The sequence below is a fragment of the Balaenoptera acutorostrata genome, chromosome 6 (assembly GCF_949987535.1).
Source record: "Balaenoptera acutorostrata chromosome 6, mBalAcu1.1, whole genome shotgun sequence".
Taxonomy (NCBI): Eukaryota; Metazoa; Chordata; class Mammalia; order Artiodactyla; family Balaenopteridae; genus Balaenoptera; species Balaenoptera acutorostrata.
In genome coordinates, this window is record NC_080069.1 from 98,008,853 (window position 1) to 98,021,549 (window position 12,697).

Genomic DNA, 12,697 nt, shown 5'->3' on the forward strand with positions numbered 1-12,697 from the left:
GCCTGGCAGTTTTGAAAACAGCAGAGAGATCACTGTGGCTGTAGAGGAGTGAGAGAGGAGAATAGTAGGTAAGGTCAGAGAGTTCTATATTTTTTATGGCCTTGTAAGCCATTATAAAGGCTTTGGCTTTTATTCTGAATGAGATTGGGAACTCTAGGAAGGTTTTGAGATGAAATGTGACACGATCTGACATTTTTTAATAAAAAGTAGTAGTGCGGATGCTCTGTTGAGAACAGATTGTAGGGGCAAGGGCTGAAACAGACCAGTTAGAAGTTTTTCTAGTAATTTACATGAGATGGTGATGGCTTGGACACAGGAGCTAGTGGTGGAGTTTGTGAGAAATGGAAAGCAGAGTTATCAGGATTTGTTGATGGGCTAGATGTGGGGTATGAAAGGCAGACAAGAATCAGGGATAACGCTAGGTTTTTGTGTGTGTGTGTGGCTGCATTGGGTCTTTGTTACTGTGCGCGGGCTTTCTCTAGTTGCGGCGAGCAGGGGCTACTCTTCTTTGCGGTGCGCAGGCTTCTCATTTTTGTGGCTTCTCTTGTTGCAGAGCACGGGCTCTAGGCATGCGGGCTTCAGTAGTTGTGGCACACGGGCTTAGTTGCTCCGCGGCCTGTGGGATTTTCCCGGGCCAGGGATCAAACCCGTGTCCTCTGCATTGGCAGGTGGATTCTTAACCACTGCGCCACCAGGGAAGCCCCAACGCTAGTATTTTTGACCTAGGTAATTGGAAGGGAGAAGTTGCTGTTTAACGAGATGGGAAAGACTAGAGGAAGCAAGTTTGAGGAATGGTGAAGATCAGGAGTTTTTTTGTACATACTAAGTTTGAGATGCCTATCTGACATCCAAATGAAGAAGGTGAATAGACATTTGAATATATAAGTCTGGAGTACAAAGGACTGATGTGGTTGGGAATATAAACTGGGGGTTGTAAGCATATAGATTGTATTTAAAGCTATGAGTGGATGAGTTACCAAGGAAGTAAACATAGAGTAAAAAGAGAAGGAGAAAAATCTCATGGTCTGAGCTTTGGGACCCTCCAACATGTCAGGGAGCTGAGAAGAAGTAGCAAATGGGACCAAGGAGTAGCTGGAGAGAAATAGCAGGAAACCAGAAGTATGGGGATCCTGAGAGCCAAGTGAATGAAGTGTTTAGGTGAGGCAGAGGTGATAAATAATTCTTGATAGATCAAATAAGACAAGAACTCATAGTTGACCATTGGATTTAGCAATATGGAGGTTACTGGTGAACTTGATGAATACTTGGCAGAGGGAACTTAAGCTCAAGTGAGTACATGACAGGAGAGAAATTAGAGGGAGTGAGAATAGACTACCCATTAAGAGTTTTGCTGTAAAGGGGGACAGAAAATTGTTAGTTGGGAAAAGAGAAGTCAAGACGGGTTTTTTGTTTTAATTATTTAAGATAGGAGAAATAATATCATATTTGTATACTGATGGGAGTGATCCAACAGAGAAAACAAATTAAACAACTCAGAAATTTAGTCTTATCTACTAATGTAGGGCTATGGTGAACAACAAGTGGCTATATTATAGAATTTGCAGTCTTTTTTCAAGGATGAGGATCGCAAAGCTGCCTCTGATGTTGTTTTGTAAATATCCTTGGTATATTTTCTTTTTAAAAAATTAATTTATTATTCAAATATAGTTGATTTACAGTATTATATTTGTTTCAGGTGTACAACATAGTGATTCAATATTTTTGTAGATTATACTCCATTTAAAGTTGTTATAAAATATTGGCAATATTTTCCTGTGCTGTACAATATATCTTCATAACTCATTTATTTTATACATAGTAGTTTGTGCTTCTTAATCCTCTACCCGTATCTTGCCCCTCCCCACTTCCCTCTCCCCACTGCTAACCACTAGTTTGTTCTTTATGAGTCTGTTTATGTTTTGTCATATTCATTCATTATTTTTTAGATTCCACATATAAATGATATCATATAGTATTTGACTTTCTCTGTCTGACTTATTTCACTAAGCATAATACCCTCTAGGTTCATCCATATTGCAAATGGCAGGATTTCCTTTTTATGTCTGAGTAGTATTCCAGTGTGTGTGTGTGTGTGTGTGTGTGTGTGTGTGTGTGTGTGTATGTGCCACATCATCTTTTTCCATTTATCTGTTGATGGGCACCTAGGTTGCTTCCAGATCTTGGTTACTGTAAGTAATGCTGCTATGAACATTGGGATGTATGTATCTTTTCGAATAAGTGTTTTCATTTTCTTTGGACATATAACCAGGACTGCACTTGCTGAATCCTAGAGAAATATTCCTTGGTGTTAAAATGTTATTGTTTAAGTTGCAGAGCTTGTGAGGAGAGACCAGTTCTGGTTCTACCTTAATCACTCAGTGTATCTTTCTTCCTTCCTTCCCTCCAATTAGCAAACTGTTATTAAGCACTTTACTAGTTGTCAAGCACTATGCTAGATACTGGTGATACAAAGGTGGATTGGATTTGGTCCCTGCCCTTGAGTTTACAGTTTAATGGGGAAATGAGTCTCCTGTTTAGGAACTTGGAACACACTTCATTTTCAGGGTGAGGATATTCTTACTGCTTTTCAAAATCCTTCCACCTAACAGATAAAGAGCACATTCAAGGCATAAGAAACTTCTTTGAGCTTGAAACATTCTTCCTTTTGTCTGTAGACCATCAGACATTCTTTCTCCTGTGACTTTCAAAGTGTTTTGATGATTAACAGATGAAAAACTGATAATGCTTTTTTCCTTCTGATTCTCTAGACCTGAATGTTTTAAAAAATATTCTTTAAAAAATAACTCAACATTTGCAAGTATGATGTATGTTATGAAAAGTGTGGGCATTGGAGCTCTCTGTGGAACAGAAATAATAATGCCTACTTTGCAGGATAGTTATGCGAGATAGATGAGAATACATAATTCATATGTGGAAGTACACTTAGGAGCTGCTCAATAATTATTATTATACTTTCTTATCACTTTGCCAAGGTCTGCAAACACTAACTCAGCGTGTGGAGGTAAGCTGAAGTTAGGGATATGGAGCTAAATGGATAAACACTAAAGAGATAGCAAGGAGTTTACTATTCATTGATGGAAATTAATTGGTTCAGAGATGTTGACCATATTTATTTAATTAAGTGATGGCACTTAATTAAATTATAGCAATCCGTCAGTGTTTTTCATCTTGGGTAGTTGTATTATGTAATTGTAGAATTCTTAGCTCATGACTGTATGAAAATAGGTATTTAGATAATGCTTTTTAATGATTATGAACCAGTTATATAGGTTGACTCTCATACCTACCCTAAATGTAACGTTGCATGCTGGGCTTTGAATTCACTACAATTTTTTTTTTTTTTAATCTTCCTAGAATGGAGCTGGTTTATCAAAATCCAAAGGAAGCCGAATTGGATTTGATGGCACACAGTGGGTATGTATGATGATCAAGAAATTCCTCAATTGCCGTGTCCATTTAGTTCATTCATTTATATACTTAATAAGTATTTGTTGAATGATGACAATGATAATAGCTAGCTTTGTGAAAACAGGTAGTAGGTGATAGAAAGGAAGAGGCAGACCCTGTGCCAAGTGCTTTACATGCAGTATCTCATTTAGTCCTTATGCAAACTTTAAGAAGTCAGTACATATGTTTATCCTCAATTCACTTAGAAAGATGAAGGTGGTTGGCTAATAAGTCCAGATTCTAACTGCTTGCCTCCAAAATCCTCATTCACTGAGCTGTGGTGCTTCCCCAAGTGAATAAGTATGTGAATCAGAATTGAACCAAGAATGAAGGTAAATAGGAGTACCTATTTACCTAGTAAATTTACCTAGTAAATAGGAGTTTAGGAGTAAAAATCTATTCAACATGTTTTCTATTTTTTTGGCTGTGCCGCAGGGCTTGTGGGATCTTAGTTCCCCAACCAGGTATCGAACCCAAGCCCCCCGGCAGTGGAAGCACAGAGTCCTAACCACTGGGCCACCAGGGAATCCCATACTTTCTTTCTAAGATAAGGAAAACTAGCAATATGTACAATAAATCCCTGTTTCACAGCCTGTACATTTATAAAATTTATAAAATATATTTTCTTACTTTGTTCTAATCAAATTTAGAATGAAAAACAATGCTAAAAAATTACATTTATCCTGTTAGCATACATATTGGATATGACTAGTTATTTCTTGTGGATTCACTTCAATCTTTGGCTTCTCTTTAACCAGAGACATGAGAGGCTTTAGATTAGAAGTGAGTTTTCAAATCACCAAGCAGCTATAAAGTAGTGATAATTTTAGATCATTGCTGATACCAGTTGGATTTGAACTATTGTTTAAAAAGTAAAGTCTGGGATATCCTATATCAGGCTCCTCAACTATCAGGTCTAGAAGTATCAATGTAAACTTTTAATTTATTAAAAGTAGCAGTTTTGCTTTGTGAACTTAGGGTAGTCTGAGGGGAAAGGGAAGCCCTATCTTTTTAATTCAGGGAATGACCCTTGAGGTGGGAGAAAATAACAGATTTTTTTTAAAGGGTTGACTTCCAAGATAAATGAGCAAAAAATTACGGAGCAGCTTACTACATTCAGTGAGTTCTCTTTGTTAATTACATTGCAGGGTTCTGAAAATCACTCCATATAATATTTGCAAAGTCATAGGGAAGGGAGAAGTAGTACTAAAATACTTTTGTTCTAATATTTTAGAAGGAACAAAAAAGTGAAGTGTGATCAGTAGATGTGATACTGAACGCTGATAAAATCCTAGAATGAGTTATTAAACAGATAAGTTGACGGGCTTAGAAGAGAAAATATGATGATTATGAGGAACTAGCCTTTCACTAAGAACATGTCCTGCCAAGCCCTTGTAGAAGAATGGACTGTTATAGTCTCATTGTATCCTTTTTTCAACAAGACGTTTTTCTTTCTTGTAAACAAAATGAATTACTGAAGGTCAGATGATAATAGTCATGTTGATTAAGAATTAATTGGATTTAGAGTCAATTGGACATCTATGTCCTGGGAACCTTGATGATTGCATTGATAACAACCTGGAAGGCATATTTAGAAGGTGAGTTGTAGAATCTCTCCTTGACCCTGCCCTAATCTATATTTATATTAATAATCATAATGAAGCTGTGTGTTCATCAAGCTGAAAGATTCATTCAACAAACACCAAGCTGAAAGAGATTCATTCAACAAACATTTATTAAGCACCTTATATGTACTAGTATCTGTCATCTCATCATCTTTCTTCCAAAACCCTTTCTTCCTCTTTTATTCCACAGAAAGTAATAGCCATGAAAGAAAAAAATTTTGATAAATTAGACTCTCAAAATTTAAAACTTCTGCTCATCAAAAGCCACCATTAAGAAAATGAATAGCTAATGCCACAGATTATAAAATATTTGCAAAACATATATGTGATGAAAGATTGATATCAAGGATAAATGAAGAACTACAATTCAGTAATAGACTTTTTTGTTCATAATCTTTATCAAATTCAACAAGTGTTGTATTCCTGATTTGCTAAGAGGTTTTAATCATAAATAGATATTGAATTTTGTCAAATACTTTTTTGTGTTGAAATTATCATAGAGTTTTTCCCCTTTATTCTGTTGATATGGTGAATTTTATTGATTGATTTTCAAATGCTGCCTTTCATTCCTGGCGTAAACCCTACTTGGTCATGATATTTCCTTTTTTTTTGGTCCTTTTTTTAAAAACTACAGGAATTGATTTTTTAGTATCTTATTAAGTATTATTGCATCTGTGTTCATGAGGGATGGTGGTGTATAATTTTCTTTTTTTGTAATGTCTTTGTCAGGTTTTGCTATTAGGATTACACTGGCCTCATAAAATGAGTTAGGAAGGATTTCCTCCTGCTCAGTTTTCTGAAGAGTTTTTGTACACTGGTATTATTTCTTCTTAAAGCTTTGATAGAATTCACCAGTGAACCATCTGAGTCTATAGAGTTTTTTCTTGTTGTTGTTTTGATGGCAGGTTTTTTTTTTTTAATACATAACAAATTCAGTTTTGTTAATACTTATAGGGCAAGTCAGATTTCCTGTTTCATCGTGTGGTAGTTTTCTTAATCATGTTTTTAAAGAAATTTGTCCATTTCATCTGTTATTGAATTTTGGGGCATAATTGTTTATTCTAACTTTTTACTTAGTTGGCTTTCCCACTAAGAGATGATAAACTCCTCTAGAATAGAGATTATTATATTCTTGGTATTTGCATAATACTCTACAGTAAAAACAAAGGATAAGAGACTGATTCCTGCGTTTATCTCATTTTTAAAATTTTTATAATTCTTGATACTCTAATCTATTTATTTATCTTGTATATGTTTTTATAAGTTTCCTCAGATTTTGTAAATAAGAATTTATCCTTAATTCCCTGAAACATCTTTTTCTGATGGCATACGTCCCTTTGAAATCATTATTGCTTTCACTAAAGTAGGCTTTTAAGCAATAATGTATTACAGTTATTCTATTTATCTTGACTACTCTTAGGTATTATTTACTCCTAAGTGTGATTGTTGTTTCAATTCTAATTTTGAAATTTATTTTTTCAGTAGGGTGTTCTGCTTACTGCTCAACAGAATTATGTTTTTAAGTATTACAGTATTATTAGAAAATCAAACTGTAGATAGGAATGGTCAGGCAGGCGATGTATTTTAGTTTGTCTTTTGACTGGCAAGATTATTTAGCAGTATTTCAAATACGAAGGAAAGTGGCACATACAACTGATTTTTGGTTTCAGAAAGGTTGACATGACTGATTTTTAAAAACTGAAAAGGCTGGTATTTCCTGTCCCACTTTTGCTTGAAAAGATTTAGCTACTACCAAGGGAATAATTTGTAAGCCCAAAGTTCTCATTTCAGATACTACTTCCTCTATGAAGATTTTGTTATCCTTTTGATGTACAGTTAATTAGTAACTATTGTTCTGTACTTTATAATATGTTGCATATATTTTTACTACAGCATATTTTACATTGTGTTGTAAATATTTGTTCTTCTTCCTCAGTAGACTCTGTACTTCTTGAGAACAGGGACAATGTATTATTTATTTGTGGGTTTTTTTTTTTAGCAAAATAATAAGCATGCAATCTACTGAGTAAGCAGTCTAGATATCCTTATAAAATTAATGAATAAAAATTTAATAAGATAGATTATTGTATTGGTTTAGAAGAATTAAGGGGATTCTTTTCCTCTCAAACAGCGCACAGTTAAAAAATTTATTATGCTAACATCCAGTCAAAATGTACCTGTGTTCCTTATTGATCCTTTGATTCTGGAATTGATTAATAAAAACTTTGAACAAGTCAAGAATGCTTCTCATGGCTCCGCTTCAGAATGCAAGTTTTTCTGTGTTCCAAGAGACTTTACTGCATTTGCACTACAGTATCACCTATGGAAGAATGAGGTAAGATGATTTGCTTTCAGATAATGGAGTGTCTTTTACAAAACAGTATGGGATTAAACCAATTTAAACTGTAAAATATTTTAAAATTTTCATAAAGACTTTTATAAATTGTATCAGGAATACTTTCAGCAATAAGTAACAAAACACAATCGTGGCTTAAGCAAATAGGGGACTTATTTTTCTGATATAACAAGAGGTTAAAATGTTGGTGGCTGTTGGTATTAGTGGTGCTGTCCACTGAAGTCAGCATGTGCATCACTGAAATTCTTTCTGCATTTCTCTCATCCTCACAAGGTAGCTGTTGTAGCGCCAGGGTATCATAGTGACACTGTCTATTTTTTTTTTTTAATTACTAATACTGGTGTTTATTATCACCACAAAAAGATGAGAGTACCATTTTTTTGTACCTTTTTAAAAACTGACTTTTTTCAGCCATTGCCTGAAGAGCCATCTTTTATGTCAAGTTATATACATGAATAGGCCAATTGTGTCTCATCCAAACTTTGTCCAAAATTTGGATGTCTAATCATTTTTTTAAAAATTTCTTATTAGTCATCAATTTTATACATATCAGTGTATACGTGTCAATCCCAATCACCCAATTCATCACACCACCACCCACACCACCTCGCTGCATTCCCCACTTGGTGTCCATACATTTGTTCTCTACATCTGTGTCTCAATTTCTGCCCTGCAAACTGGTTCTTCTGTACCGTTTTTCTAGGTTCCACATATATGTGTTAATACACGATATTTGCTTTTCTCTTTCGGACTTACTTCACTCTGTATGACAGTCTCTAGATCTATCCACGTCTCTACAATAGACTCAATTTCGTTCCTTTTTATGGCAGAGTAATATTCCATGGTATATATGTACCACATCTTCTTTATCCATTCGTCTGTCGATGGGCATTTAGGTTGCTTCCATGACCTGGCTATTGTAAATAGTGCTGCAAGGAACATTGGGGTGCATGTGTCTTTTTGAATTATGGTTTTCTCAGGGTATATGCCCAGTAGTGGGATTGCTGGATCATATGGTAATTCTATTTTTAGTTTTTTAAGGACCCTCCATACTGTTCTCTATAGTGGCTGTATCAATTTACATTCTCACCAACAGTGCAAGAGGGTTCCCTTTTCTCCACACCCTCTCCAGCATTTCTTGTTTGTAGATTTTCTGATGATGCCCATTCTGACTCGTGTGAGGTGATATCTCATTGTAGTTTTGATTTGCATTTCTCTAATAATTAGTGATGTTGAGTAGCTTTTCATGTGCTTCTTGGCCGTCTGTATGTCTTCTTTGGAGAAATGTCTATTTAGGTCTTCTGCCCATTTTTGGATTGGGTTGTTTGTTTTTTTAATATTGAGCTGCATGAGCTGTTTATATATTTTGGAGTTTAATCCTTTCTCCGTTGATTCGTTTGTGAATATTGTCCCCCATTCTGAGGGTTGTCTTTTCGTCTTGTTTATGGTTTCCTTTGCTGTGCAAAAGCTTTTAAGTTTCATTAGGTCCCATTTGTTTATTTTTGTTTTTATTTCCATTACTCTAGGAGGTGGGTCAAAAAAGATCTTGCTGTGATTTATGTCATGGGGTGTTCTGCCTATGTTTTTCTCTAAGAGTTTTATAGTGTCTGGTCTTACATTTAGGTCTCTAATCCATTTTGAGTTTATTTTTGTGTATGGTGTTAGGGAGTGTTCTAATTTCATGCTTTTACATGTAGCTGTCCAGTTTTCCCAGCACCACTTATTGAAGAGACTGTCTTTTCTGCATTGTATATCCTTGCCGCCTTTGTCATAGATTAGTTGACCATAGGTGTGTGAGTTTATCTCTGGGCTTTCTATCTTGTTCCATTGATCTATGTTTCTGTTTTTGTGCCAGTACCATATCATCTTGATGACTGTAGATTTATAGTATAGTCTGAAGTCAGGAAGTCTGATTCTTCCAGCTCTGTTTTTTTCCCTCAAGACTGCTTTGGCTATTCGGGGTCTTTTGTGTCTCCATACAAATTTTAAGATTTTTTTGTTTTAGTTCCGTAAAAAATGCCATTGGTAATTTGATAAGGATTGCATTGAATCTGTAGGTTGCTTTGGGTAGTATAGGCATTTTCACAATATTGATTCTTCCAATCCAAGAACATGGTATATCTCTCCATCTGTTGGTATCATCTTTAATTTCTTTCATCAGTGTCTTATAGTTTTCTGCATACAGGTCTTTTATCTCCCTAGGTAGGTGTATTCCTAGGTATATTATTCTGCTTGTTGCAATGGTAAATGGGGGCGTTTCCTTAATTTCTCTTTCAGGTTTTTCATCATTAGTGTATAGGAATGCAAGAGATTTCTGTGCATTAAATTTGTATCCTCCTACTTTACCAAATTCATTGATTAGCTCTAGTAGTTTTCTGGTGGCATCTTTAGGACTCTCTATGTATAGTATCATGTTATCTGCAAACAGTGACAGCTTTACTTCTTCTTTTCCGATTTGGATTCCTTTTATTTCTTTTTCTTCTCTGACTGCTGTGGCTAAAACTTCCAAAACTATGTTGAATAATAGTGGTGAGAGTGGGCAACCTTGTCTTGTTCCTGATATTAGTGGAAATGGTTTCAGTTTTTCACCATTGAGAACGATGTTGACTGTGGGTTTGTCATATATGGCCTTTATTATGTTGAGGAAAGTTCCCTCTATGCCTACTTTCTGCAGGGCTTTTATCATAAATGGGTGTTGAATTTTGTCGAAAGCTTTCTCTGCATCTATTGAGATGATCATATGGTTTTTCTCCTTCAATTTGTTAATATGATGTATCACGTTGATTGATTTGCATATATTGAAGAATCCTTGCGTTCCTGGAATAAACCCCACTTGATCATGGTGTATGATCCTTTTATTGTGTTGTTGGATTCTGTTTGCTAGTATTTTGTTGAGGATTTTTGCATCTGTGTTCATCAGTGATATTGGCCTGTAGTTTTCCTTCTTTGTGACATCTTTGTCTGGTTTTGGTATCAGGGTGATGGTGGCCTCATAGAATGAGTTGGGGAGTGTTCCTCCCTCTGCAATATTTTGGAAGAGTTTGAGAAGGATAGGTGTTAGGTCTTCTCTAAATGTTTGATAGAATTCGCCTGTGAAGCCATCTGGTCCTGGGCTTTTGTTTGTTGGAAGATATTTAATCACAGTTTCAATTTCAGTGCTTGTGATTGGTCTGTTCATATTTTCTATTTCTTCCTGGTTCAGTCTCGGCAGGTTGTGCATTTCTAAGAATTTGTCCATTTCCTCCAGGTTGTCCATTTTATTGGCATAGAGTTGCTTGTAGTAGTCTCTTATGATGCTTTGTATTTCTGCAGTGTCAGTTGTTACTTCTCCTTTTTCATTTCTAATTTTATTGATTTGAGTCCTCTCCCTCTTTTTCTTGATGAGTTTGGCTAATAGTTTATGAATTTTGTTTATCTTCTCAAAGAACCAGCTTTTAGTTTTATTGGTCTTTGGTATTGTTTTCTTTGTTTCTATTTCATTTATTTCTGCTCTGCTCTTTATGATTTCTTTCCTTCTGCTAACTTTGGGTTTTGTTTGTTCTTCTTTCTCTAGTTCCTTTAGGTGTAAGGTTAAATTGTTTATTTGAGATTTTTCTTGTTTCTTGAGGTAGGCTTGTATAGCTATAAACTTCCCTCTTAGAACTGCTGTTGCTACATCCCATAGGTTTTGGATTATCGTGTTTTCATTGTCATTTGTCTCTAGGTATTTTTTGATTTCCTCTTTGATTTCTTCAGTGATCTCTTGGTTATTTAGTAATGCATTGTTTAACCTCCATGTGTTTGTGTTTTTTATGTTTTTTTCCATGTAATTCATTTCTAATCTCATAGCGTTGTGGTCAGAAAAGATGCTTGATATGATTTCAGTTAAATTTACTGAGGCTTGATTTGTGACCCAAGATGTGATCTATCCTGGAGAATATTCCTTGCGCACTTGAGAAGAAAGTGTAATCTGCTGTTTTTGGATGGAATGTCCTATAAATATCAATTAAATCTATCTGGTCTGTTGTGTTATTTAAAGCTTCTGTTTCCTTATTTATTTTCATTCTGGATGATCTGTCCATTGGTGTAAGTGAGGTGTTAAAGTTCCCACTATTATTGTGTTACTGTCGATTTCCTCGTGTATAGCTGTTAGCAGTTGCCTTATGTATTGAGGTGCTTCTATGTTGGGTGCATATATATTTATAATTGTTATATCTTCTTCTTGGATTGATCCCCTGGTCATTATGTAGTGTCCTTCTTTGTCTCTTGTAACATTCTTTATTTTAAAGTCTATTTTATCTGATATGAGTATTGCTACTCCAGCTTTCTTTTGATTTCCATTTGCATGGAATATCTTTTTCCATCCCCTCACTTTCAGTGTGAATGTGTCCCTAGGTCTGAAGTGGGTCTCTTGTAGACAGCATATATATGGGTCTTATTTTTGTATCCATTCAGCAAGCCTGTGTCTTTTGGTTGGAGCATTTAATCCATTCATGTTTAGGGTAGTTATCGATATGTATGTTCCTATTACCATTTTCTTAATCGTTTTGGGTTTGTTTCTGTAGGTCCTCTTCTTCTCTTGTGTTTCCCACTTAGAGAAGTTCCTTTAGCATTTGTTGTAGAGCTGGTTTGGTGGTGCTGAATTCTCTAAGCTTTTTCTTGTCTGTAAAGCTTTTGATTTCTCCATTGAATCTGAATGAGATCCTTGCCAGGTAGAGTAATCTTGGTTGTAGGTTCTTCCCTTTCATCACTTTAAGTATATCATGCCACTCCCTTCTGGCTTGTAGAGTTTCTGCTGAGAAATCAACTGTTAACCTTATGAGAATTCCCTTGTATGTTGTTTGTCGTTTTTCCCTTGCTGCTTTTAATAATTTTTCTTTGTCTTTAATTTTTGCCAATTTGATTACTTATGTGTCTCGGTGTGTTTCTCCTTGGTTTTATCCTGTATGGGACTCTCTGTGCTTCCTGGACTTGGGTGGCTATTTCCTTTACCATGTTAGGGAAGTTTTCAACTATAATCTCTTCAAATATTTTCTCTGGTCCTTTCTCTCTCTCTTCTCCTTCTGGCACCCCTATAATGTGAATGTTGTTGCGTTTAATGTTGTCCCAGAGGTCTCTTAGGCTGTCTTCTTTATTCTGTTCTGCAGCAGTGAATGCCACCATTCTGTCTTCCAGGTCATTTATCCGTTCTTCTGCCTCAGTTATTCTGCTATTGATTCCTTCTAGTGTAGTTTTCATTTCAGTTATTGTATTGTTCATCTCTGTTTGT

The 12,697-nt window shown here is 35.5% G+C and overlaps 1 protein-coding gene across 7 annotated transcripts in view; it reads left to right on the top strand.

The window, feature by feature from the left end:
• The window catches only part of FKTN (fukutin), an 86,756-nt gene that overhangs the window by 21,008 nt on the left and 53,051 nt on the right, over positions 1 to 12,697 (top strand). For 6 of the 7 annotated variants that reach the window (XR_009008639.1, XM_057548618.1, XM_007178253.2 and 3 more), the window contains 2 exons: positions 3,376 to 3,435; positions 7,225 to 7,428. Coding sequence is in view for 6 of the 7 variants with exons in the window: in XM_057548618.1 (XP_057404601.1) it covers positions 3,376 to 3,435; positions 7,225 to 7,428 (264 nt within the window). In the remaining variant the exon portion in view is untranslated. The remainder of the gene's footprint in view (positions 1 to 3,375; positions 3,436 to 7,224; positions 7,429 to 12,697) is intronic. The other variant, XM_057548620.1, reaches the window with a different exon arrangement.